A 27,515-nucleotide genomic window follows, 5' to 3' on the forward strand; every position below is an offset into this window, starting at 1 on the left:
CTAGCAAGTTCCCACCCTCAGCCCCACCCCACCTCCTGCATCGGAGAGGAGGTCCTGGCCATGCAGCCACCCCTGAGTGCAGCATCTCTCCAGCCCAGGTGTCTGAGGGCAGCGCCTTCCTTCAAGGGTCTGGTGCAAAGACAAAGTCGAGGGCCTGGCGCTCAGCTCCAGCCACGTTGGGATGCCAAAGGTCCACGATGAAGACCACTCGAGGGCCATCTTCAGGGGAGCCTAGGGCACATGGGAATAGAGGCAGGAGAGTAGCTGACATTAAGTACTTAAAGGCCAGAGCGCTCACCAAGTAATCAAAAAAGCAAACACTTTGTAAGTAAATGCCGGGCACTGTTCATTATGTGCATTAACTGTTAATCACCAAAACAGACTCTGAGCTAGTTCCATAGCTATTCCTATTTTATACAAAGCAACAGGCACAAGGAGGTTAAATGAGTTGCCCAAGTTCATGCAGCTAGTACGAGCCAAAGGTATGTGCTGTATGAAAGGAGAGAAGGTTAGCACTCCGCTTGACAAGGGTGGAGGAGGCCCTCGGGCCTGACAACATGCCTGTAGTTAAGATGTCGCCACCTACTTGGTGGCATCTAACCATGTAAGTGCCAGAGGAGCACAGGAACCCAGATCCAGGCCCAGAGTCCTGTGCTAGTAATGTATATTGCACCTACATTAGTTTATTTAATCCTTCAGTCACCTGAACAGAGCAGTTTCCCCATTCACAGGTGACTGGAAATTATGACTTGTTCAAAGTTATGCAGCTAGAAAATGGTGGTACTGGAATAGCAAGCCAGGGGGGCTGAGTCTGCAGCCTCTCATCCGTTCCCCTTCACTCTTAGTCCCTCATCCCTTCCAGCAGAATGGGATCCCATTACCGTTATGAGCCACTGTGTGCAGGAAGGAGTCATCCACCAGTAGACAGTGCCCCTCAGCCCAGCACTGGGGCTCGCCTCCAACCACCAGCTCACAGCCCAGGGGGATCTTGAGACCTGTGGGAAAGACCCAGCATCCAGCATTCCAGCCTCTACGGGAGGGGCCATCCCATTCAGGCCAAAAGCAGACTAAGGGTCTGAAGCACCAGATTCTGTGGCGGTTCCTTTTGCTCTCCGGAAGGTGACTGGAATATAATAAAACAACCAGAGGCCCAATGCACGAAAATTCATGCAAGAATAGGCCTTTTCCCCCCTGTCTGCTGGCACCAGCTTCCCTGTAGCACCCGGGAACTGGGCTGGCTTCCCTCGGCCCCCCACAGACACCCAGGGCCCTGCTGGCTTCCCTCGGGCCCCGGCTTCATCAGGAAGGACATCTGGAAGATACCTGGTCTAATTAGCATATTACCCTTTTATTAATATAAACACTGGCTGAAAGAAGTACTGGGAGATAAGGGAAATGCAGTGCAAAGCACAATCTATTCTGTTTTAGAGAGAAGGGAAGGCTTCCTGGAAGAAGTGGCATCTCCTCCCGGGCTTCCTGACAACTCAAGAACCTGTTGTGTGCTGGGCCTTCCCTTCCTGTGAGATAAAATTAATGGCCTCATCCTTGCCCAGGACCACACAGTAGAGTACTGTGAGAACTGAGCAGCACTTCAAATGATGAGGCATAAGAAGACATCCCAGAGGAGGTGTGGTAACATTGAAAATATGAGTCCTAAGGACTAAGTGCGGGTTTTCCAGGAGGTGATAAAATGATAGAGGTAAAGACATTTTAGGTTAAGGGTACAGCGTGAATGTGGTATCTGCCAGGATTAGCCAGAAGGCCTTTATTTTTGAAAGCATGATGGGAGAAAAGGCAAGGAAGGGAACAGATGGGAGGTGAGGAGAGAAAGGATCTAGACTTGATTCTGAAGTGAGTGTGGTTCCAAGTGGAGGATACACCCATCTGGTAGCACAATAAGATCATGGAATTAAATAACCAGAGACTTGTTTTCCTTTCCATTTTCTCAGTCTTTAAAACACCAAAAAGAGCATCTCACGTTTGGTGCTACCATAACATTAACACCCTACTAACATTGCTCCCTTCTAAGTGAAGAGAGTATAGGATTGCATCTCAGAGAGACAAGTATTTATCCAAAATTTGGAAAGCCTTTTTTGAAGTTTAAATTTGCTTTTATGATTACTTTCTATTTACAACAAGTAATAATGATTATCATTGTTTTATAAACATTCCTTTTAAGTAAAACAAAATATGGGGAAGTCCATATGAAGAAACATAGTTCAGGTGGTAAATGACTATGGCAAAGCTTATGAAGATAGTCTGCTGAGGGCAGCAGTTGTAGTGGAAGATTTCTGAGAAGAGGCATGAGCAGAATCACAGTGTAGAAAGCTCTGGTGGCAGAGGAGAAGCAAGGAGGTTGTCTGCAGGCATCATCTACTTACCCAGATGGCATCTGACCCGGGCATTGGTGGGCCCACAGCGGCCTTCCAGCCGGGCGCCCGGAAGGAGGACAGAAAAGCCAGCATTGCCGAAGGAGTTGGCACTCATGAAGCTCCGCAGCCCTCTCAGAGCCCGATAGGCCCCAGGGCACTGGCGGCAGTTGTTGGGCTGGCACCGGCCTGCTTGGTACAGCAGGAGCTGGTAGCACCCAGGAGCCAGTGGTGGGGACCAGCCCCGAGGCAGAGGGGTAGTTCCTGAGAAATCCCAGCTCACAGCCCCAAAGTCCCGCAAAATAGCAGGGAAGCTGCTTTCCAGGAGCTCCACATCATGTCGCTGGGCATCCCGGGGCACAAAGGGCACAGAGGGCAAGTTTGGCAAGAAAAGCAGGCCTGGGCGCTGAATGCCCAGGACCCCTGGCCCTCCCCCAGGGCCTGGGCCACCCTGAGCTGCCCGCCTCACCCTACCCATCCCTGCCCAGGAGTAGCGCCTGGCGTAGGCCCGAAGGCGGCGGCTCACTAGACCTTCTGCCCTGGGCCCTTCCCCAGGCTCCCCAGAGCTCCCTGGGCTCGGCCTGCCGACCTCAGAGCAGCCCCCAGGCCCACCCCTGACACCCCCAGCCTGACTCCCAGCTGCCAGGGCCTGCAGGTCCTGGGAGCCTAAGTAGTAGCAGTACCAGAGGAAAAGGGAAGTGAGGGCTCCGAGCAGCAGGGTGAAGGCTGAGGAGACCAGGGGCAAAGGCCACGTGGACATGATGGGCAGGGAGGCCATGGCCAAGAGGCCTGGGGCATCTTCCAGACCCCAGTTCCCCTGCCCCCCCAGTTCTTCCTCCATGGCGACTCCCTGGTTCCCTCCGGGGCTGTTTCCCTTCCACATTTCCACTCTATTCTCCCTCCTTCCGAAGTCTTTTCTCCACCTTGTATCTCCCTCTTCTCTCCTCCCTTATGTACCTTTAACCCTTTTCCCTTCCTTTTCTTCTGCCTCTCTCCCCACTCTCTTACCTCTCCTTTCTCCTTCCGGCACTTTCCTCTCTCAGCCTCCGCCTCTCCTTTCCCCACCTTCCGTCTCCCCCTCTGCTTCCTTCTCTCCTCCCTCCACCCCCACCCTCCGCCCCTTTCCTTCTGGCTTCCCTGGACAGCAGTTCCTACCCCAGCTGGACCCGCAGCCCTGGGGACCGGAACCTGCAACCAGTCGTCCTCCGTCCTCCGCAGTGGCTTTTCTCCTCTCCCCCCTCTCTCTCCTCCAGCCCTCTAATCTCCTTCCACCCGGCCGGCGGTTCTCTCCCTCTCGCTCTCGCTCTCTCGCTCTTTCTCCCCTACTCGCTCCTTCCTTCCTTGGCGCTCACACATCCTGACGTCATTCCTCCCTACAGCGGTCTGCTCAGCTTAGTTACCCCAGCCCTGCCCAGTGGCAGCGGCAACTCAGCCAGCGGGGAGGGGGAAGGGGGTCGTCGCCCGATTTCCCCCTCCCCGGACCCCGCAGGGGCGCCACGTGCGGCGCCAGGGGGCAAGTTGCCAACCTCCAGCCGCCCCGCAATGCGTACAGGAGGGGCGGGGCCAGGGCGGGAAGAGCCAAGGGGTGGGGCGAGCACGCGGACTGCGGACCGGACGCCGTGGCCTGTCCTTGGGCCTGCAGAACCCTGGACCATCTGCCCGTGACTCCGCCTCCCCTTCGCTTTCGCGGGAGCCAGCCCCGGGGGGCAGCCTGATTGATGGCGAAGGCGGCTCAGCCAATGCCCACGGCGCTGGGGGCGGGCCCGCTCCGACGTGGCCGGGAGAGCTGTCCGCGCTCTGGTGGTGCTGAAAAAACGCTTCAGAGGCGTGTGCGAGGCCAGCAATGAAAAATCAAAGTGGAAGCCCCTGCCAGCTGGCCGGGCTTATGTTGCATGTTGTATGGTAAGATGAAGGGTCTCTCCTCTCCAAAAAACCAGCCTTGTTACCCTCTTAGGCTTCTCACAAGTGCGGAGACTTGCCATTTTCCGAGAGGAGGAAGGGGAAAGCCCATTGCACATGAGCTTCTGTAGAAAGAAAGGGGAAGTCATGGTGAGGGTCTGGATAAGGGTTGGGGGCATATTGGGAGCTGAGCAGCTTTGCCGCCCCTCGGCACCCTGGGAAGAGGAGATTCAGATTCCAGATGCTGCTGTAACAGGGAGAGGGGTCCATAATTACTGCTGGAACCACATGGTTTCCCTTGCCTCCCCTAGGGGCCGCGGGAGTGAGGATTACGCTCCTGGCTCCTATGGTCCCTCCTTCCTCCATCTGCACTTCCTCCTCCCTCCCGCCCCCCAATAAATTCCAGGCCCCTCCCTTCGCCCGTCCCCAGGATCTGACGTGGACTCGACACCTTTCTCAGCTTCTCCCTCCCACAGCTCTAGTGCCGAGCTTTCGGCTCTCTAGGTTCCGCAACCCCCTCTCCTCCCCGCCAAGCCCCTCTAGAGCTCCCAGTAGACCCTCAACCCCACCCCAGGCCCCTCACACGCTGTCTTGCCTTTTCCCAGCTGGATCACACTTTGGGATCCAGCCAGCCTGGTGGACCCAGGAGCCAGAGCAGGAGGGTAACCCAGGAGGCCCGCTCGGCTCCACCCCCTGCAGCCGGAGCCGCGCCCCCTCTCCCTCAGATCCCGGAGCAGAGAACAGAGGAGATTGGGCAGAGGCTTGGGCTCCAGGCGACCCCCAGCCCAATTCTGCCCCTCCATCCCAAGGGGTAGAGAAATTGTCTTCCTTGTTAACTGCCAGGAAGAAAAAAAAATAAAAGGAAAGGAAAGACAGAGACAGAAGAAAGGTGACAGCTAGATTATTTAAGAGAGGCGCAGAGAAGAGAAATCAGTGTGAGTCGCCATGGGGACTCCCAAGGCCCAGCATCAACCGCCTCCCCAGCTGCTGTTCCTAATTCTGCTGAGCTGCCCCTGGATTCAGGGTAAGGACATGGGATGGTGGGGGTGGGCCCATGAAAGCTCCCAGGGGGGCCCTTTACCCTCCTTTCCCGGAACACCCTGGTCTCCCAAAGCTCCTGAGGCGGGGGAGGGACACAGCTGATGGAAAGGGACTCACCAGGGCTTTCTAGTTTGTACCTGGAGCCCCTAACCCCACTGTAGAAGGGGGGGGGGATGAGTGAGGGTAGCTTTTAGCAGCATCTCAAGGGTTACATACAGGAAGAAGGGCTGGGAAAGTTGGGGGGCTGTCTGTGGAGGCGGCAGAACACGCAGAGTACCTGAGTAGGAGATGGAGATGCTGGGAGGGATGCCAGGCACTGCACACACACTGTTCTTGGATGTATGGACAAAGACAGATGAGCAGAGGCACTGCTCGGAGGCCAGATTTTCAGTCCCCACTCTGCCCCTCAGCGAGACCAGGGAGCGACCACAGAGAATGGGGAGAGGGGAGAGAGGAGAGGGGAGATGAGAGAGAGAGAGAACGTACACTACACTGCAGAGATAGAAATCCAGAGAGAAAGCTGGGTACTGCGGAAGCAAGGGCTGGGAGGTGCTGTCAGACCAGGAGACCAGGAGACCACTGAGGTGAAAATGAAGGCAGCACCACCCCCCTTCTCCACCCTGCTGGCATGTCCAGGGTTCGTTGGAGCCAAGGTGCTCGCCCAAGGCCCACACAGCCTGGGGGGAAACATGGAGGAGAAGGTGGGGGATTGTGAGGGGCACCTGGGAGCCTCTCCTTCCATCTTAGCTCTCAGCTCAGCCTGGGACCCTGTGAGCTCCTGCAGGCCCAGCCGAGGAGGGGGGAATAACTCCAGAAAAGATGTTTCTGGTGAATCGAGGAGTGTGGGCAGTGGAAAGGCTCATACAGCTTCATCTCTCAGGTCTGCCCGTGAAAGAGGAGGAGGCACTGCTGGAGCCTGGAAGCGAGACCCCCACGGTAGCCTCGGAGGCCCTGGCCGAGCTGCTCCATGGGGCCCTGCTGAGGAGGGGCCCACACATGGGCTACCTGCCAGGTGAGGCTCCCAGCGTGGCAGGAGCAGTACAGAGGCAGAGGGAGAGACATTCCCTCAAGGAATTGGGGAACCAAGCCGTTAAAATTCAGAGGGAGATAGAGGGTGATGGTCAGAGAGAGTCAAAACTGAGCAAAGACAGAGAAATAGAATGGTCAAGAGATAGAAAAACAAATAATCAGAAAAAGACAGATGGAAAACCTGAGAACCAGAATCAGAAAAATGGTGGGAGAAAGAAAAAAAAGAGAGAGAGAGAGAGAAAGAAAGAGAAATACAGAGATTAGTAAACCTAGAATCATAAAATCAGAGAGTGATAAGAATACTAATCAGAGAAATAAAAAGAGTTCCAGAGAGAGCAAGACAGAGGAAAGAGAAAGCGGTAGCTAGGAGAGGAACCAGATCTGAATGGGGAGGAGAGAGAGAGGCTCCAGGAGACATCAGAGTAAAAGGACCTGGTCCAGATGTGAACAGTGGAAGAGAAAGGGGAGAGGGTGTCAGGCTGTAGAAGCCTTGGGAGGAGGTGGGGAATTGGGGTGAGAAAAATAGCCGTGGAAGGTATGCACCTTGTAGGGGGGATCTTTTGGGTTCAGTGGGGAACCCCGAGTTTCCCTCAGCTCTCTGCCCCACTCAAGACCCACCAATTTGCTCTTCCTGTGCCCTGATTTCCCTTGCACTGTCCCAGGATCTGATCCAGACCCCACGCTAGCCACCCCTCCAGCCGGCCAGACTCTTGCAGCACCCTCTTTGCCTCGGGCCACTGAGCCAGGGACAGGGCCTCTGACAACAGCCGTAACCCCTAAGGAGGGTAGGGGGACAGGCCCCACCGCGCCGGAGCTGCTGACCCCGCCCCCAGGAACTACAGCCCCACCCCTTTCTGGTCCTGCCTCCCCAGGCCCGCCCCTTGGGCCTGAGGGAGGAGAGGAGGAGACCACGACCACCATCATCACCACAACAACCGTCACCACCACGGTGACCAGCCCAGGTGAGGCGACTGAAAGGAAATGGAGTAGTTAGTGTTCAGTGGAGGAGGGTATGAATAGCAGAGAGGCTGCAGGGAAGGTGTGCAGGAAGGGATCTGGGTACAGACAGAAGAAGAGTTTCTGCTTAATAATATGTGCCCATCCCATGTACCTTTCTATGTTTTATCCATGTTACAGTTGGGGGAAGGGGATTCTGGGCACGGGGGGAGAGGAGCTCTGGGACGCGAGGGAGAAGAGAGATGGGGGCCCCCAGAGTTGCATGAATGGGAGGGCAAGAACACAGGGATTTGTTCGACTCCAGCCAATTCTATCTTTTTAGTTTTATGTAATAACAACATCTCCGAAGGTGAAGGGCATATTGAGTCTCCAGATTTAGGGAGCAGCACCAGCCGCACCTTGGGGCTCCTGAACTGTACCTACAGCATCCATGTCTACCCTGGCTATGGCATTGAGATCCAGGTAAGTGAATGTAATTGTGACACCTCCGAGCCCTTTCCTCTGGGTCCTAGGGTGTGCTCAGGTTTGACCTAAGTGCCAGGGAACCTGTTTCCTAACACAAATGGGCCTGCTTTCTGACGGTCAGCATAACACCTGGAGTTCTACAACCGGGCCAATGTCACCGCGGTGTTCGGGCTGCCACATACAGGGGAAAAGGAAAGCAATCGGGGTGGGGTGGGGTGGGGTGGGGTGGGGCCACTTCTGGGGTTTTCCACTCTGGTTGTCTTACCCTGGTGAGTCTGGGTCTGGCTTCTGTAGGTGCAGACGCTGAACCTGTCTCAGGAGGAGGAACTCTTGGTGCTGGCTGGTGGGGGAGACCCAGGCCTGGCCCCGCGACTCCTGGCCAACTCCTCAATGCTGGGAGAAGGACAGGTCCTTCGGAGCCCAACCAACCGGCTGCTCCTGCAGTTCCAGAGTCCTCGAGTCCCAAGGGGCGGTGGCTTCAGGATCCATTATCAGGGTAAGGGTCCCTTGTTGGACGTCCAGGGGCTACACTGGCACAAGGACATCCCTAGGAGACTCCCAGGCACAGGGCAATGCCGGGGACCTTTCCTCCTGACTAGCACCTTGGGGGCAGAACTCTCAGAGGAGACCTGTGCACAGTTATTTCACACACTTACAGACCTATGTCTGAGTGTGCATGCATCCCAGTGACAGCTCATCCGTTCACTCAGCAAATGCTTAGCTAGCTCCCACTTCATATTGGCCCCAAGTTAGCCTTGGGGAGAGGAATGAACAGGCCACGTATAAATCTGACTTCAAGGAACTCAGAATCTAGGTAGGAAGATGGACAAGTAATCAGGATGATTATAATTCAGTGAGCTCAGGACCCTTATCCCTGTGGTGGAGGAATACAGGCAGAAGGAGCAAATACCAAAGGGACCTAAATTTCTCCTGTGGAATATAGGGACACCTTCTTGGAGGAGATGATGGTTAAGATGAGACCTAAAATATTAGTTAGCTAGGGAAAGGGAAGGAGGGAGCACAAGGAGAAGGAAGGCAGATGTCAAGATGGATGGAAAAGCACACTCCAAAACCCAGAGAGGAGAGAGAATGTGAGCCCCTGGAAGAGTTGAAGGAAGTCATCATGGGAAGTAGAATTGTCACAGCTTTGTGATCTAGGACAAGTTACTTAACTTTTCATTGCCTCATCTGAAAAATGGGAATTATAATGCCTACCTTGTGATATTGTTAAGATGATCAAATGAGTTAATACATGCCAAGTGCTTAAAATAGCAGCTGGTACACAGTGAGAGCTAAAAATGCCAGTCATTGCTATTACAGTACAAGCACAGAGAGGAGGGGGGTGGGGGGAAGTAAGCTAAGATACCAGACCAGGAAGTAGGTTGGATTGGGTTCATGCTCTTATCAGCATCAATGAGGAGTTCATACTCTTCCAGCAAGCGGGGCGGTGGGGGGGGGGGGGGTATTTTGAAGTATTTAAAGCAGGATAATGACAGCCTCAGATTTGAAACCTAGAAAGATCTTGCTTGCTTCTGGGGCAGGGAAGGGGAATATGTTTGTGCATGACTGCATTCACGAACATCTCCCCACAGACAACCTACACATGTGTATATCCACACTCACCTGTGTGTACAGGGAACCTTTCCACAATCATACATGTGTACATGTGTGCAAAGGGCCCAGCCACTGTCCCATTCCACACACTGCTGCCTCTCACAAAAGCCTTCCTGTGCTCCTCAGAGACAAGGAAACTGGGTTAAGTCAATGTTCTTTTCACATCACCTCATGGCCTTGCCTGCCCCTTTGCTAGCTTTGCTGACCCCATATCCCTTTCCCAGGGCACACACACAACTTATACCCCCACTTCATACCTCTCAGCCTTTCCTGAGGCTTCCACTGGGGGCCTGCTCCAGGGACTCCTATGTGCAAAGGTGGAGGCACCGGGCGCCAGACGTATTCGTGGAGAGACCAGTGCACTGAGGGACATAAAATTGGTAGTCAGGGCCATATATAGTTGTTGAGGAGCAAGAGCATGCCTTGAGGGCCTAGGGCAGAGGGTTGGACTTCAGATATTACAGAATGTCCCTCTGCTGCCTCCTTTAAGCAGCCACTTCTCTGGGGCATTGAAAATAGGACTCTAGGCTAAGTAGAACATTTGGGGAAGCAGGGTTATTTCATAAATTGGCCTTCTTTACCTACCTCTGTCTTCCCTGCTTTACAGCTTCTCCAGGCACCTTTGGGACCAAAACCCTGTTTAAGTCCTTCCAAATGTGCCCTGGCTGGGGCCTCTGGTCCAGCGTGGCCTCATTAGCTTCTCTGACAGACCAAAGTCTCCATCACCCCTCACCCCAAGCCCAACAACTGTTGTTTCATTTGCTTCCCACAGCAACCCTGGGGGTGGCCATTGTCAACTCGGATTATGTGGTTTGCCCAGTCACCTGCAAATTCATTGCAGAGTCAGAATTCCAAGTCCCTGACTCCCAGTCGTTCATTAATCTTTGACTTGATTCTTGCGATCCTCTAGTCTGCTGTTGGATCTCTGTATATTATTTTTTATTTCAATCAGTGTATGCTTAATTTCTAGTTGGTCCTTTTTCATATCCTCGAGGGTCTCGCTAAATTTATCAGCCTTTTCTAGAAAATTCTTGAAAAACTTGATAACTGTGTTTTTGAACTCTATATCTGGTCATTTGCTTTCCTCCATTTATTTCATTTGTGAGAGGCAGGTGATTAACATTTTCTGAACACTTTTTATATGCTGGCTGCTTTGCATGTTTGTTTGTTTGTTTGTTTGTTTCACTTAAAGGCCAATCTTTATTGATAATGATCATTATTGCCATTTATAGGTTAGAGGCCTTGGAGGCGAAGTTGCCTGATGAAGGTCATACAGCTAATAAGTTATGGAGCTAGACCTGGCACTCAGATCTGCCTGTCTCCAAAACCAGTGCTCTGCACTGTCACATTGCTGCTTGGCTGCACCAATTGATCAGCTAGGCCAGGCCCCCCCCCCCTTTTTTTTTTTTTAATGAATCTTTATTGTTCAGATTATTACAATTGTTCCTCTCCCCCCCCCCCCCCCATAGCTCCCCTCCACCCAGTTCCCACTCCACACTCGGCCCTTACCCTCCCCCCCCCCACTGTCCTCATCCATAGGTCTACAATTTTTGTCCAGTCTCTTCCCACACCCCTCACATCCCTTTCCCCCCTCCCGAGAATTGTCAGTCCACTCCCTTTCTATGCCCCTGATTCTATTATATTCACAGTTTATTCTGTTCATCAGATATTTTATTCACTTGATTTTTAGATTCACTTATTGATAGATATGTATTTGTTGTTCATAATTTTTATCTTTACTTTTTTCTTTTTCTTCCTCTTCTTAAAGAATACCTTTCAGCATTTCGTATAATACTGTTTTGGCAGTGATGAACTCCTTTAGCTTTTTATTATCTATGCAGCTCTTTATCTGACCAATTCTGAATGATAGCTTTGCTGGGTAGAGGAATCTTGGTTGTACGTTCTTGTTATTCATCACTTTGAATATTTTTTCACCTCTCCTCTCTGGCCTGCATAGTTTTTGTTAAGAAATCAACTGACAATCATATGGGTGCTCCCTTGTAGGTAACTAACTGTTTTTCTCTTGCTGCTTTTAAGATTCTCTCTTTGTCTTTTGCTCTTGGCATTTTAATTATGATGTGTCTTGATGTGGGCCTTTTTGGATTCCTTTTGTTTGGTATTCTCTGCACTTCCTGGACTTGTAAGTCTATTTCTTTTACCAGGTGGGGGAAGTTTTCTGACATAATTTCTTCAAATAGGTTTTCAGCATCTTGCACTCTCTCTTCTTCTGGAACCCCCATAATTCTGATGTTGGTACGCTTGAAGTTGTCCCAGAGGCTCCTTACCCTATATTCACATTATTGGATTCTTTTTGCTGTTTGCTTTTCCAGTTGGGTGTTTTTTACTTCTTTGTATTTCAAATCTTTGACTTGATTCTTGTGATCCTCTAGTCTGCTGTTGGATCTCTGTATATTATTTTTTATTTCAATCAGTGTATGCTTAATTTCTAGTTGGTCCTTTTTCATATCCTCGAGGGTCTCGCTAAATTTATCAGCCTTTTCTAGAAAATTCTTGAAAAACTTGATAACTGTGTTTTTGAACTCTATATCTGGTCATTTGCTTTCCTCCATTTATTTCATTTGTGACCTGTTTCTTTGTCTCTGCATTTTTGGCTGCTTCCCTGAGTTGACAGAGTGGCTTTGTGTGCTAGGTGTCCTATAGGGCTCAGTGGCTCAGCCTCCCTAGTTACCTGAGATGGACACTCTTGGTGCTCCCCTTTGTGGGCTGTGTGCACAGTCTTGTTGTAGTTAAGCCTTGATTGTTGTTGGTATCACTGGGAGGAATTGACCTCCAGGCAAATTGGCTGTAAGAAACAGCTGTGTCTATGCTGGGAGAACTTCTGTGCTGGAGACACCCTCATGAGACAAAGACTTGCAAAAACCTCTGTCCTCAGCTTGGATGAACTGGAGTCTCAGGGTGGAGCAGAAAGCAATGGCTTCCCATTAGCCCTGCCCTAAGAGGTCCCAGGTCTCAGTGTACCATGGTAATCACTGCAAGCACCTCTGAGAGAAAGCTGCCCTCGAGTTTCACCTGCTGCCAACAGTCCAGTTTCTCCCCGAATGAGTCTGGGTCCCCAAAGTCTCACTCGGAAGTAGAGTTCAGAGCTCTCAGGAGCTTTTGTCTCCCTCCCACTTGAGAAAGCCAGCAGAGTACTCAGTTGCCTGCCCTCTCCGTGCATGCCTCAGTACCTCTGCCTTCTGCAGCTCCTTGGAGTCTCAGTGTGCTTTTCTCTTTCCTTCTAATTGTAGAATTTCCTCCCAGCCAGCCTTTCTGTGGTTCTGGATGATGTTCGTTTTGTCTTTTAGTTGTAGTTTTGAAATTGTTGGGCGAGGCAGCAGCTTAGGTGTTTACCTATGCTGCCATCTTGGTTTGTCCTAGGCCAGGCTTTTAGAAAACAAAATAAATAAGGCTTGATTCAATCTCTTAATGGCAGTAGTCAGTGGTTAATGTGAGTATAAACTTACTAGAGGCCTAGTGCATTAAATTCGTGCCTGAGTAGGGTCCCTAGTGGCTGCCGGCTGCCAGCTGTTGGCTGCCAGCCAGGGTCTTACTTCATTCCATGCCATCCCCTGGTGGTTATAGCAAGCGATCAAACTCCCAAGGGGACACTTTGCATATTAGGCTTTTATATAGAGAGATATGTGTGGGACTGTGTATAGGCAAGAGAGCAACCAACTCTACTGGGGAGAGAAAGGGTCAGGAAGCCTTCCTGAAAGAGATGGTACATCAGTTATTCCTTGAAAGATTAGAAAAAGAGAGGGCCTTGCAGATAGGGGAAACAGTGTAAAAAAAAAAATGGAGGTGAGACCATAAGGAGTCACAACCTACACTAGGTAGGATACACAGGTCATAGGTGATGAAAATTGGAGGTGGATGTGCTGGGAAAGACCCTGCTGTGGGGCTTGCATGTCAATCTAAAGTACTGAGACCTAAAAATAAATAAACAAACAAACAAATAAATAAAGTACTGAGACTCGATTCTGTTTGTCCTAGAGAGCCATCACAGAGGCCGACATTTATTCAAATCAATGTTTCCTAGAAAGTAGTTTTTATGTCTGTCTATCTCAGTAGTCTGTAGATTCCCAAAGTAAGGCCTGAGTCTTTTCATCTCTTTCTCCTCAGGACCCCACCAAGGAACTACTTGTTGAATTTTTAATATAGGGAGAGACCAGGTCTCTTACAGAATCACTGAGGGCTAGAGAGTGAGAAAAAGCAAAGAACTAGGCAAGCTGGTAGCTCCCAAGCCCTCTGCTAATTGTAGTCTTCCCCTCCTACAAGACCCAGCTTTGATGTATTTCTTCCAAGAAGCCCTTCTCAATGAGCTATTTCTTCCAAGAAGCCCTTCTCAATGAGCTATCAGCCCTTCTGCCTGGTCTGAAATAGACACACAGAGCTCTGTCAAGATCAAGTTTAGAGTCCATAATTTGCTACCAAGTCACGTTCTATTTCTTTGCTTTATCTCATATGATTCTACAAGAATTGCAGGAGGCTTCAAAAAAAAAGAATTCAAGCAATAAAATTAAATAGAATAAATAAGAAAAAATTGGTACCAGGTAATGTTTATTGAAGTTGAGAAAATAGAATGTGGGCAAGCCTTTGTTGCCAGCGATAAGCCATAATCTGGTTCTGAGCTTCCTAGTGGCCAGGGCAGAGAGAGAGAGAGAGAGAGAGAGAGAGAGAGAGAGAGAGAGAGATTACATAGGTCTCACAACAAGAAAGAAAAAGACAAAAACAGTTCTTTAATGAAAGCAAAGCTTTCCCTAACACTTCACTTACACTGGGAGATTCATTTAGAGAGCAGTGAGTATGCATTTAATGGTAAAATAGTCAAAGCTTCTAGAGGAGTCTCATTTGGTTCCCCTGGGTGAAAGCTGAGGGCATAATACCATAGCGTACCTCAGTGCAAGTCCACTGTGTGTGTAGAGGGGAGAAATGCTTCAACACACTTAATAACTTGAATCCTCATTGGCTGCATCTGGAAAATAGGTCACAGTGTTTCTCTGACTACCTCTAAAGCTCTGTGTGAACTCACTTTAGAAGGTGAACAAGCTCTGCAAATATGTTATTTGTTATTATTAGAGCTGGATGGGGTTCAGAGTGGTCAATCGATTTGCCTGGGGTCACATAGCAAAAGAATTCTGGGGTCCAGAATTTCTTTGAGTCTCAGGTACCTTATCTATAAAGTAAAGACCAAAGTAGGTAAATTACAAAGATTAGAGGAGGTGAGAGATGTTGAAATGAGCGCTTCATGAGACAGGGTGCCCATGTGAAGCCAGTTTGTGCCCCCAGGGGGTCTTGGAAAGAGGGGAGGAAGTGCTGGGGCACTGGGAGGGTGACACGGGAAAATGAACCCCCCTTCTCCCTGCTCTCCTGTCCAGCCTACCTTCTGAGCTGCGGCTTCCCTTCCCGGCCGGCCCATGGGGATGTGAGTGTGACCGATCTGCATCCTGGGGGCACGGCCACCTTTCACTGTGATTCAGGCTACCAGCTGCATGGGGAAGAGACCCTCATCTGCCTCAATAGCACCCGGCCAGCCTGGAGCGGTGAACCCCCCAGTTGCATGGGTGAGTCTCCTGCCACAATAGGGGAAGGGGGTTTCTGTCCTGGGAACCTCACTGGAAGGGTCCTCTCTCGGGGGTCTCCATCTTTGGGGACTATCCATCTTGAAGGGGTTTGGACTCTGAAGAGTAGCTATCCTGGGCCTCCATCTGGAGCCCTTTACACTGAGGTCTCTATCCTTGGAGTCTCCATCGTTGGTTGGGGGGATCTCCATCTTGGAATGTCCTGGAAAGGTTTCCATATTGGGAGTTACCATTCTCGAGGTCCCTTCTTTGGGAGACTGCTCATCCTAGAAGATACCATTCTTGAGGTGGAAGGGTGGAGTCTCAAACTGTGGGAGGGTCTCTGCATGAAGAGTCTTCATCCTGGGGTCCCAAGTTGAAGATTTTCCATCTGAGGACTTAAACTAGGGGGACCCCCATGGTTGCCCATCCCAGCATGTCCACATCTGGGGAATCTTCATTTTGGTGGAATCACTATCCTGGGGCTGTTCACTCTGGGTTTTATTTTCTTTTTTAAAAATATTTTTCTTTATTGATCTCAGAGAGGAAGGGAGAGGGAGAGAAAGAGACAGAAACATCAATGATGAGAATCATTGATCGGCTGCCACCTGCACCCTCCCCCCTCTCTCCCCAGGGATCAAGCCCACAACCCAGGCATGTGCCCTTGGCCAGAATCGAACCTGGGATCCCTCAGTCCACAGGCCAACACTCTATTCACTGAGCCAAACCGGCCAGGGCTCCCTCTGGGTTTTCTTATTCCAGGTCTGGGTGCCTACCGTATTTTCCGGCGTATAAGACGACCCCTAATTTTATAGTTAAAACATAGATTTAGGCCTATATTCACTGTATAAGACTACCCCCCACTTCCGAGGCAACACCAGTTCTTTTTTTAATAGACCGCCTCCCTGACTCTGGCCAATCTGAGCAGGCTTTTTACTAGAACACAGTGTAGTTTCGGGTACAGAACATGTATAATTTGCATGCATAAAAAGCCTGCTTGGATTGGCTGAGTTAGAGAGGCGGTCTATTAAAAAAAAAAGAACTAGTGTTGCCTCGGGAGTGGGGGGTAGTCTTATACAGCGAATATAGGCCCAAACCTATGTTTTAACTGTAAAATTAGGGGGTTGTCTTATACGCCAGAAAATACGGTACCTGGGCAGTACCCCGGGAAAGGTCCTGTTCTCTGGGGTGGGCATGCAGAGCAGAGGCCATGCTGAGGCCAGGTCTCAGGCGAAGGTATGGATGCAACAGCTCTGAAGATGGGAGGACAAATCACCTTAACCTGACCCTCCTCTGCCCACAGCATCCTGCGGCGGCACCATCCACAATGCCACACTGGGCCGTATCGTGTCACCTGAGCCCGGGGGAGCTGCAGGGCCCAACCTCACCTGCCGCTGGGTCATCGAAGCAGCTGAGGGACGCCGGCTGCACCTGCATTTCGAGAGGGTCTCGCTGGATGAGGACAATGACCGGTGAGGGTCTGGGCCTCGGGTCAGAGTCCCACCTCAGGGGAACAGGGAGCTGCAGTGGGAGACGGACAGACCTTGGGTGGATCCTAGTTGGGATCTGTGTCAAACACAGGTCAGTCATTTTTCTTAGACAGCTTAGCTGTGGAAACTTAGATGAACCTCTTAGCCTCTCTGGGCCAGTTTCCTCGTTGGCAGAATGGAGAGAATACCTCTCTCTCAAGTTTTCTGTGCGGATAAATGCATTAAGATATGAAACGTGCTTAGAATGGTGCCCAGCACACAGTAAGCACCAGATATGTGTTTGCCATGGTCGTCGGCACCATATTATTTACCTAACAAACCGGCACCCCAGCTCTGCCCAGTCGTTGCTATGTGATGTCAGGCAGGTGCCTTAATCTTCCCTGGTCTCCATTTCCTCATCTATAAAACGGGAGATAATAATAATAGTATCCGACTCAAGGTTTCCTGTGAGCATTAAACATGATAAAATATGTCAAGGCTTAGCTAAGTACATGGCATATAATTAATGTTTGAAAACAATAGCTATGAAAATTAGTAAGGCGCTCCAGTGGCGCAGTCGGTTAGCGCGCGGTACTTATAAGAAAATAAGAGCAGGTAAGAGATGGAGCAGCTTCTGAGGGGAAACCGAGCTCCCGGCCACCCTCTGTCCACTGCAGGTTGATGGTGCGCTCAGGGGGCAGTCCCCTGTCCCCGGTGATCTATGACTCTGACATGGACGATGTCCCTGAGCGGGGCCTCATCAGTGACGCCCAGTCCCTCTATGTGGAGCTGCTTTCAGAGACACCTGCCAATCCCCTGCTGCTAAGCCTCCGGTTTGAAGGTAACTGTCCCCCCCCCCCCCCCCCCGCCCAGACCCCTGCACCTTCCCCTCTTCCCGATGCCCACACACGGTCCCGAGCATGTAACCCTATCCCTGCTCATCTCTGTTTGGATTCCTGAAACCTGACTTGCCTTCCCACCACAAAACTACAAGGATTCCTTCTAATTCCATGAGGTAGTCTTTTCTATTTAAGCTTCATATATGGCTGGATCCAGGTACACAGCCAAGAGACCAGTTACCTTAACCTCTCAGTTCTTTCCTCTGCGTTGGCTTCATTCTCCAACACTCAGTTTGTGGTGAACCCAGCAGTGCCAAATTAGCATGTGACCAACTTAGTAACTCTATCAAAAAGAGAGAAAGCATACCACTTTCCCAAGGGCTTCAGCAAAAAATGCCAGGAAATGTTCTGATGGCCTGGCTTAGGTCATATGCCTATGCCCGAGCCAATCACCGTGGCTAGGGGCAGATTATGACTGGCAGATCCACAACACGAGGCCATCCCTCCTTGGCCCCAGCTGAACCTCCTGGACTGGAAGTGGGGAAGGCATGTGTGCCAAAATGCCGGACAGGTAGAAACGAGGTCAGTTATCATGGGGGAGGGGGCATTGAGCTGGGCCTTACAGATAGAGATAATTTTAAAAGAGAGAAATTGGGTGGAATGTTTCAGGTGGAAGGAAGGGTGGGCAATGGTAAAGAGGTAGAGAAAGGCATGTTTGGGAAACAGAATTTCAGTGTGGCTCTAGCAGAGGATTTGTGCAAAGAGTAGCAGGAGAGAGACAAAGAGAGTGAAATGCTCAGAAATGAAATGAATCAAAAGAGAAATGGAATTGGCTCTGGGCCCTAATGGATGTGTAGGATTTGGCCATGATACCTTATAAGGTTAAGTAACAGTGAAATAAACAGTGAATCTACAGGATAAATTGCATGTTATATTCTGGGAGTGCAAAGAGAATGCGTAGGTGCGAGGCCAGCCCCCACAGCTGTGGGCCGCTGCTGTCATGAGCTCAGAGTCCAGTTCTGTATCATAGGCATCTGAATCTGAGCTCACAGTTTTGCAGCCAAGGTATGATCAGCCGAGACCAGTTTGGCTCAATAGATAGAGCGTCGGCTTGGGGACTGAAGGGTCCCGGGTTCGATTCCGGTCAAGGGCATGTACCTTGGTTGCGGGCATATCCCCAGTAGGGGGTGTGCAAGAGGCAGCTGATCGATGACTCTCTCTCATTGATGTTTCTAACTCTCTATCTCTCTCCCTTCCTCTCTGTACAAAATCAATAAAATATATATATTTAAAAAAAAAAAAAAAAAAGGTATGATCCGGCGGGGGAAAACAACAACGCTCTACAAGTGTTCATTTTTGCTGACCTAGTCCAAAGTCAGAACATAGCATTTGTGTTAGCTGCACTTTGGGGTTCCAGCCCCAGCATGGATAGCCAGGGATTATCAGAACCCATCAGTGATTTTTGAGAAGAGAACACACCTGTGTGAGCCGGTGTTCCTAAGGCCTGCTCCTCACTCCCCTCCTTTGCAATTTCCAGGGGCAAGTGTTTCTGGCCAGTAATCAAGCAACCTGGGTTTCAGACTTGGCTCTGCCTCTGCCCTACGGTGTGACCTTGGGCAAGTGGTGTTTTTGTCTGTGGGCCTTCGTTTCCTCCTCTGTGGAGTGGTGGCTAGGATTTGACTAGCCCTGGGGCTTCCCTCCAGAGGCCGGGAGGTGACATAAATGTACGAGCTAGGAGGGTTGGGGTTTTAGGGAAACTGGAGAGTGAAAGCTAAGTCCAAAGGCATTCTATTGAGTGGCCAAACAACACTTGAATTCAGCCCAATCCCCGTCTGAGACCCCCTGAGGCCTGTCCTAATGCTTAGTTTGTGTGATTGGCTCTCCCTTAGCCTTTGAGGAAGACCGCTGCTTCGCCCCCTTCCTGGCGCACGGCAACATCACCACCACCGACCCCGAGTACCGCCCAGGGGCGCTGGCTACCTTCTCGTGCCTCCCGGGATATGCCTTGGAGCCCCCGGGCCCCCCCAACGCCATCGAGTGTGTGGACCCCACAGAACCCCACTGGAATGACTCCGAGCCAGCCTGTAAGGGTGAGCCTTCTGTGTCCCCAGGAAGACCTTCTGTCTACAGAGGACCCCCTGAGCTGGGAGTCCCAGGAAGGCCATTTACAGACACCTGCATATCCAAACCTAATAAACACAGGCCGTGGGTAATCTCCGTCCCTTCCAGAGACTTAGTCTTCATAAATGATCGGTGGGCTTGTTACAGAATTCAGGAGTCACAACCCAAATGTCTCAACAGCTGGAAGTGGAGCTGGGCTAAGTGGAGGGCTGGATGGAGAGTGGGCAGGGTTAAGAGCAGGGCTGGGGATTGGATACAGCAGGATAAGGGTGGCAGGGAACCCGTGAGGCGGTCTGCTGCATACAGTTGGGCGTGGTGAGGACTGTGCTGAAACGGAGACTGTGTGCCCACCTGGGTCCTGAGTTGACACCCTTTCTACCCCAGCCATGTGCGGAGGGGAGCTGTCGGAGCCCGCTGGTGTGGTCCTCTCTCCAGACTGGCCCCAGAGCTACAGCCCCGGCCAGGACTGCGTGTGGGGCCTACACGTCCAGGAAGAGAAGCGCATCTTGCTCCAAGTTGAGATGTATGTTTGGGTGCCGCAGAGGATGCGGTGGGTGTGGGCTCAGCAAACTGGTGTGACAACACACCAGCCTGCACCCCCAGCCTGGCTAGCTCCTGTGTCTACACAGGACTGGGTGAATGTGTGGTCTGATGAACGAGGAGACTAACGGCTCCTGATGGGGTGTGGGTTGACAGGCAGCCTGGGGTACAAATCACTAGTTAGCCAGTCTTGGACAGGTAAGTGGGGTGAATGGGCCTTCCTCCGGGCTGTTATGAAAAAGGGCGTCCTCTCTGGTATCTCCCCTGGGGCTGTCGCCGAGGCCACCCCGGAGCAGATTTCCAGGGACCCAGGCCCAAGTTGTTGCAGCAACAGCAGAACTAAAGTGGGTGTGGGGAGGGTGCAGTGAGCTGACTTGATATGAGGTAGTTAAAGGGACTGGACAGAACCGGAAGTGGCTGTGGCCAAAAGCCCCTCAGGCGGGGCCTACAGTTGGGCGGGATAATCCAGAGCACGAGGACCCACAGCCCTAGTGGAACCTGGAGACTAGCGTAGAGAAGCCCATACCTGGCCCAAACTGAGGAGGCCATATGGATGGGATGTAGTCCAGCCTCCATATCTGGCCCTTCTCCCTGCAGCCTGAACGTGCGCGAAGGGGACATGCTGACACTGTTCGACGGGGACGGTCCCAGCGCCCGAGTCCTGGCCCAGCTGCGGGGACCCCAGCCGCGCCGCCGCCTCCTCTCCTCTGGGCCCGACCTCACGCTGCAGTTCCAGGCGCCGCCCGGGCCCCCCAACCCGGGCCTGGGCCAGGGTTTCGTGTTGCACTTCAAAGGTACCGAGGTCCGGGGTCCCATGGGCGGGGTTCCAGCAGGAGCGAGGCCCCCGAGGCTGGACGGAGGCCCCGAGTGGCAGGGCGGCCTCTAAGCTCCGGTCTCCCCTGCAGAGGTCCCCCGGAACGACACGTGCCCTGAGCTGCCGCCCCCGGAGTGGGGCTGGAGGACGGCTTCCCACGGGGACCTGATCCGGGGCACCGTGCTCACCTACCAGTGCGAACCTGGCTATGAGCTGCTGGGCTCCGACATCCTCACCTGCCAGTGGGACCTGTCCTGGAGCGCCGCCCCGCCCGCCTGCCAGAAGAGTGAGCTGGACCGCCCGCTGCCCCCGGCTCTGCCCCACCTCCCTCCTCCCACCTGGCTCCGCCCCACCTCCCTCCTCCCACCTGGCTCCGCCCCACCTCCCTCCTCCCACCTGGCTCCGCCCCGCCTCCCTTCTCCCCCTGGCCCCGCCCCTCGGCCCCGCCCTGCCCCGCCCCCTTCCTCCCCCCCCCCCCCGGCTCCGCCTCGCCGCCCCGCCTCCGCCTCGCCGCCCCGCCTCAGCCTCGCCTCCCTCCTCCCCCCCACCCCGTCTCCGCCCCGCCTCCGCCCCGCCTCCCTCCTCCCCCCCACCCCAGCTCCGCCCCGCCTCTCTCCTCCCCAACCCCGGCTCCGCCCCGCCTCCCCGATCCCTCCCTCCCCCCCCTCCCCCCGGCTCCGCCCGCCCCCCTCCGCCCCCCCCCCCCCCCCCCCCCGGCTCCGCCCCGCCTCCCCCCCGCCCCCGGCCCTGCCCTGCCTCCCTCCACTCCCCCCTCCCCCGGCTCCGCCCCGCCTCCCCCGCCCCGCCCCGCCTCCCTCCTCCCCCCTCCCCCCCGGCCCCGCCCCGCCTCCATTCCCCCCCCCCCGCTCCGCCCCGCCTCCCCTGGCCCCGCCCCGCCTCCCTCCTCCCCCCCCCCGGCTCCGCCCCGCCTCCCCCGGCCCCGCCCCGCCTCCTTCACCCCCCCTCTCGCTCCGTCCCTCCTCCCCCCCATACGCCCCGCCTCCCCGGCTCCGCCCCGCCTCCGGGGCTCCGCCCCGCCCTCCTGGGTCTCACTGCTCTGCTTGGGTCCCGCCCACTTCCCTCTGTGCCCCGCCTCCGTCCTTTGTCCCCACCCCTATCCAGTCTGGTTCCGTCCGTTCTCCCTGGGTCCCGCGTGGCATCTTTCTCAGGCTTCGCCCTACGCCTTTTGGGTTCCACTCATTTGCTTCTCGGTGCCCGAAACTGTGCCCTCTGGACTTCAATCTCATCCTCTCGGGGCTGCATCCCGCTCTCTGGCACTGCTCTGCTCTCTGACCCCGTTCTCTCTGGGCCCTGTCTCATCTTTCTACTCCCACCCCCACCCTGGACCCGCCCCGTCAGGGCTTGCTTCCGGCTCTAGGTCCTGCGCCAGTGTCTCAGTCCCCAACCTCTGCCATTGCAGGGAGTCACTCTGCCGGGACCTAGGCAGGCACTGAAGCCCATGCTGGATTTGGGCTGAGGTTACACAGAGAGGTTGGGGTCCCTCCCTATCCTGATGGAGTTCACAGTCTGAGAGAGGGACAGCTGGTTAAACAACTCAGGAGATTACAGAGTGGTAACCACTAGCACTTAACCCTGAGCCAGGCTTCTCACCGGTGAGGTAGGAAAGGGGTTGTGAAGAGCAAATGAAGTTTTTCACACAGTGCCTGTGCATGGAACAGTAAGTGACAGCTGTGTGAGTGTGACGAGGGCTGTGGGTTATTTGTCCCAGGGAAGAGGCAGGACAGTTCACAGAGAGGTGATATTTAAAGGAGCTGGGACCAGGCTGTGGCTCCGTCGGCTGAGCATTGTTCCCTGAACCTCATTGATTCCTGGTCAGGGCACAGGCCCGGTTGTGGACTTGATCCCCAGTACGGGGCATGCAGGGGGCACCTAAATGATGTTTCCATCTCTCTCCCTCCCTTTAAAAAAAATCAATAAAAACATTTTAAAAAACACACTTTAAAAATAAATATAGGAGCTGGGAGCTTTTATCTTTTAGAAGAGCAAAAAGGGGTGGCAGTGTGCCACTTTCTCCCAGTGCGGCAGCCCGTTATGAGGATAAAAATTGTGGGTCTTCTGCCTGGCCCTGGGGGCACTGGTGGGACCAGTGAGCATAAGCTTCAGGAGGCCAGATTTGGATTGGACACAAGTCTAGTTGCCACAGCTTCCCCTATCTGGGAGGATTCATAGGATGGCCAGTCTAGAACCCAGGCAGGACAGGGACAGGGACAGAAAAGGAGGGAGGCAGGTCCAGAGCGGGGAGGCCTAGCCCAGCTGCTCCAGGCTCAAGAGGGAGCCTGCCCGAAGAGGCACATTGAGCCCGAGACCCGAATCTGCATTTCAGCCCAGTGCTCCTCAGCTGTGCCCTGAGCGGCCCCAGCTCTCCTGAGTGACTGTGGGCTGATCACGTGACTGCCCTGAGCCCCGGGCCCGGGCAAATGACAGTGATCTTGACCTCTCAGGACCATCAGAGTATATATCAAGTCTTGGTTGTTGTTGCTGAATCCTGACTGGAGGATATTTTTCCATTGATTTCTCAGAGACAGTGGAAGGGGAAGGGAGGGGGAGGAGAAATATTGATGTAAGAGACATATTGACCAGTTGCCTCCCACACTTGCCCCGGCTGGGAAGTGAATCGAACCCGAGAACCTCTGGTCCTCAGGCCAATGCTCTAACCTCTGAGAAACACAGGCCAGCCTGAGGTTTTCTCCTGGGTTTGTTTTTATTTTTTATTTTTTTAATATATTTTTATTGATTTTTTACAGAGAGGAAGGGAGAGAGATAGAGAGATAGAGAGCTAGAGAGATGAGAGAGAAACATCGAGCAGCTGCCTCTTGCACGCCCCCTACCAGGGATGTGCCGGCAACCAATGTACATGCCCTTGACCGGAATCGAACCTGGGACCCTTCAGTCCGCAGACCGATGCTCTACCACTGAGCCAAACTGGCTTCGGCCTGGGTTTGTTTTTAAAATAATCAGAGTATATATCATGTTTGTAAACATTTAGCACAAGTCTGTATATAAGAAATGGCTGCGATTATGACTCTTCCACAAGTTGTAAACTCCACACCCTCGGGGCCAGCCGGCTCTGTCAGTGAGCGGGGAGTGGGGGATGCTGGGGTGGAGGAGCAGGAGGCAGCTGTTCTGCCGATGAGCTGCCGGGACTCAGCTGCTATGCTCAGTACAGTGGTTAAATATTAACATTTTATCCTGGGATGGGGGCCTAGGTTGCCCCAATCACTGTGTTTCCCCCCAAAAAAACAACAACAACAACAACAAACAAATATAAAATGCATTGAATTATAAGTTTTTCCAACTACCACTCCCTTCATTCCGAGGAAATAGTGGCAAGTAGGTTCAGGCATCTCTAGCTCTAAGCTTCTGGGAGGTCTTTTTTTTTTTTTTTTTAATATATTTTATTGATTTTTCACAGAGAGGAAGAGAGAGGGATAGTTAGAAACATCGATGAGAGAGAATCATCGATCAGCTGCCTCTTGCACACCCCCTACTGGGGATGTGCCCGCAACCAAGGTACATGCCCTTGACCGGAATCGAACCTGGGATCTTTCAGTCCGCAGGCCGACGCTCTATCCACTGAGCCAAACCGGTTTCAGCTGGGATGTCTTTTAAGGCACTGGCTGCCCTTGACTCCGCCCTCTCGCCAACAGTCATGACTTGTGCTGACCCCGGTGAGATCACCAACGGGCACCGCACCACCTCGGACGCTGGCTTCCCCGTTGGCTCCCACGTCCAGTACCGCTGCCTGCCGGGGTACAGCCTCGAGGGAGCGGCCGTCCTCACCTGCTACAGCCGGGACACGGGCACGCCCAAGTGGAGCGACCGGGTCCCCAAGTGCGCCCGTGAGTCTGGGGCCCCTGGGAGGGCTGGCCGGGCGGCTGGCTCGGCAGTGCCCCTGGCATGTGACTGGCACGTTCCCCGCAGTGAAGTACGAGCCGTGCCTGAACCCCGGGGTGCCGGAGAACGGCTACCAGACACTGTACAAGCATCACTACCAGGCGGGCGAGTCTCTGCGCTTCTTCTGCTACGAGGGCTTCGAGCTCATCGGCGAGGTCACCATCACCTGTGTGCCCGGCCACCCCTCGCAGTGGACCAGCCAACCCCCTCTCTGCAAAGGTGCCTGGGCAGGCCGGGCCGGAGGGGGCGCAGCAGTGTTAGGCAGTGACAGGGCTGGGAAAGTCAGGTAGCGAAGGTGAGACAGCGATAGCCCTGCCGAGCCCCCGCTCTCCTCCGTGGGCGCTCCGCCAGGAGTCCGGGGCGTCACGGCATGAAGTCATCCTAAGGGATGTAGCAGAAGGGGCTTGGATTTGGAAGTCCCTTGTCCTCTAGAAAGGTCTCAGTTTCCCTATTTTTGAAAATTCTATAGACCTGGATGGTTTAGACTGCCCAGGGTCAGGAACCCGGAATTGTAAGGGGTCTGCAGGGGGAGGAAGAAGGCCCTGCCCTGACTCCTCCTCCCCCTCCCCAACCAAGAGGAAGACAAAGCTTAGGTTAAGCCTCGGGCAGAGAACCAAGCTGTCCAGCCCAGCCCCACTGGGCTCCCGCCCTCCACCAGCCTCCTTCCCTCCCTGGCTCAGACCCCGTCCCCTCCCCCTCCTCTCCCTGCAGTGGCCTATGAGGAGCTCCAGGACAACCGAAAACTGGAAGGTCAGTGAGGGCACAGGCGGAGACCCAGGCCTGGCTGAGTCGGGAGGGCAAGGCAGAGGCTGGGGGCAAGAGGCCAGGCCCCGGAGGGGTGAGGCCCAGGGTTCAGGGCCCAGGGCAGGAGGCTGGGAGAGCCCAGGGCTCAGCCCAGCACCGGCTCAGTGACCTCCTCCTCCCACCAGTGACCCAAACCACAGACCCATCAAGACAGCTGGAGGGCGGGAACCTGGCCTTGGCCATCCTGCTGCCCCTCGGCTTGGTCATCGTCCTCGGCTGTGGCGTTTACGTGTACTACACCAAGTACGTGGCACTGAGGGAGCTGTGGCCGGGGACGGAGGCGGGGTGGGGGCTCCCCTCTCTCTAAGCCTCTCCATCTCCTCCCAGGCTGCAGGGAAAATCCCTCTTCGGCTTCTCGGGCTCCCATTCCTACAGCCCCATCACCGTGGAGTCGGATTTCAGCAATCCCCTGTATGAAGCTGGGGTGAGCCTTCCCTGCCCCCGAGAGCCACTTTCCCTGCTCCCCCAGGACCCAGAACCTTCTCTCACGGCCTCTGTAACATCTGTCTCAGGAATTTCACACTCAGCTGCCTACAAAGGCCATGCCGATGAACAGAGCAATCAGGAGGGAACGTAGGAGATGATGAGGACTTCGGCTAATTGGAGAACGTGTGCTCCATCTAGTCCGTAGTGGAAACAGGCCCAATTGCCAGATTGTTCAAGACAATCCAGAAATTCAGATTCTTATGTGCTTTTAATATGCTGTAGGATGAACCGAACACATCCATTTCCATCCTGTGGCCCTCAAACCACCAATGATGTTTCCTTAGCAGTCCAGGTTCTTCCCCTCCCCTGTGCTCAGACTCCCCCTCGCTGCCTCCTCCACCGCCATCCCCCTCTACAACTGACCCCCTCTCTGTCTCCAGGACACACGGGAGTATGAAGTTTCCATCTGAACCCCAAGGCGAAGGCTGCAGGACCCGGGACGTCCCTCCCCTCATCCTGGCAGGGAGGAGTGCAGGCCCGGTCTCTGGCTCCGCTCCTCCCTGTTGTGTAAATAGCCTCCTGGTCCCACAAGGGGGCTCTGTTGGCCCTGGGGACCCCACAGTAAATAAACCAGCATCCTGTCACCCAAAACCTCTTCTCAGTTGCCAAATAAGGGGCCTGCCCCACCCTCCTGGCTTTGGATCCAGGCATGGGAACCCAGCTCCACCACAACTCCTGGCGCCCCTCCAGCCCAGGCACCTCCCGAGGACTGCCCCCGAGGACTGCCCCCGAGGGACTGCCCCCGAGCGCCTTGTTCCCTTGGCCACGGAGGCTCTGCCCTTCCCAGACGCTCTGGCCCAGCCTAAGCCCTGGGCTTGGAAGGTCAGAGGATGAAGGGAGAGCTGGGACAAGGCCCCTATGCCCTTCCCGCCATCTACTCAGCCCACGGCCTCTCTCCACCTTTGCTTCTGGATTTTTGTTTTTGAGCAATAAACAGAAAATCACCATTTGTAACTGGGCCGGTGGGGTGTGGGAAGGCGGGTCACTGAGCATTGGAAGTGGTGGCGGGGGCCTCTCTGGAGAGAGGGCTGGGAAAGGGGAACAGTTGGGGTGAAGGGGGATTTAAGATTAGGCTCAGGGCAAGGTCAAGGGGTCAAGAACCTGGCTGTAGGGTCAGCCTTTGCGGAGGACCGACTGGGACGAGTCCCTCTGGGCCTCAGCTTTCTCTCTACCGAGGCTTGTATTTCCAGGCTCTTCTCACCAGGAGGGAACTTACGGGAGTCCCATCTCCTCCCTCAACTTTGGCAGGAGACAAACAGGTGTCAATTTGTCTCATGTTTACCCCCCCGCCCCCCCCTCCCGGGAATTTCTGTATCCAAATGTACTGTCTCCACCCACTCACCATTGTGGCACTTAAGCAGATCTGCTATTACAGGTCTACCACGAAATGGTCATATTTACAGCATGTCAGAACCAGATAGCCTGTTTTGTATCCTGGGTCCATTTCTACTTTAATTTTTCACATTATAAGGAATCTATAGCCTGTTTGTCTAAAGAGTTTCTCAATTAATTGACTTTTACTTAGTTGAAAATGTATATTTAAATACAATTAAATATTTAGGACCTTCAAAAGGATACTGAAATACTCGAAG

The 27,515-nt window shown here is 53.5% G+C and overlaps 2 protein-coding genes across 5 annotated transcripts; one reads left to right on the forward strand and one right to left on the reverse strand.

Moving 5' to 3' along the window:
* Nucleotides 1-63: 63 nt before the first annotated feature.
* On the reverse strand, nucleotides 64-3,689 carry ASPHD1 (aspartate beta-hydroxylase domain containing 1). Its single transcript, XM_084881858.1, has 3 exons — nucleotides 2,382-3,689; nucleotides 882-995; nucleotides 64-231 (listed from the first exon to the last, which is right to left on the reverse strand). Exons 1-3 carry the CDS (start codon nucleotides 3,250-3,252, stop codon nucleotides 122-124), a joined length of 1,095 nt encoding a protein of 364 aa, XP_084737984.1. The 5' UTR covers nucleotides 3,253-3,689; the 3' UTR covers nucleotides 64-121.
* Nucleotides 3,690-5,000: 1,311 nt separating this feature from the next.
* Nucleotides 5,001-26,873, forward strand: SEZ6L2 (seizure related 6 homolog like 2). 4 transcript variants are annotated; one of them, XM_084881847.1, is made up of 18 exons: nucleotides 5,008-5,292; nucleotides 6,190-6,321; nucleotides 7,001-7,300; nucleotides 7,618-7,757; nucleotides 8,055-8,256; nucleotides 14,753-14,938; nucleotides 16,239-16,407; nucleotides 17,082-17,245; nucleotides 19,133-19,333; nucleotides 19,749-19,887; nucleotides 20,502-20,698; nucleotides 20,810-21,004; nucleotides 24,387-24,578; nucleotides 24,661-24,852; nucleotides 25,345-25,383; nucleotides 25,563-25,680; nucleotides 25,765-25,861; nucleotides 26,304-26,873. In XM_084881847.1, the coding sequence occupies exons 1-18, from the start codon at nucleotides 5,214-5,216 to the stop codon at nucleotides 26,331-26,333; spliced, it is 2,772 nt and encodes a 923-aa protein (XP_084737973.1). In that variant the 5' UTR covers nucleotides 5,008-5,213; the 3' UTR covers nucleotides 26,334-26,873. The 4 variants fall into 4 exon arrangements, with proteins under 4 accessions (XP_084737974.1, XP_084737973.1, XP_084737975.1 ...); XM_084881849.1 differs by having other exon boundaries at nucleotides 5,080-5,292; nucleotides 7,211-7,300; XM_084881848.1 differs by lacking the exon at nucleotides 25,345-25,383 and having other exon boundaries at nucleotides 5,001-5,292.
* Nucleotides 26,874-27,515: the final 642 nt, after the last annotated feature.

The sequence above is a fragment of the Pipistrellus hanaki genome, assembly GCF_964339955.1.
Source record: "Pipistrellus hanaki genome assembly, chromosome: 4".
NCBI classification, from domain to species: domain Eukaryota; kingdom Metazoa; phylum Chordata; class Mammalia; order Chiroptera; family Vespertilionidae; genus Pipistrellus; species Pipistrellus hanaki.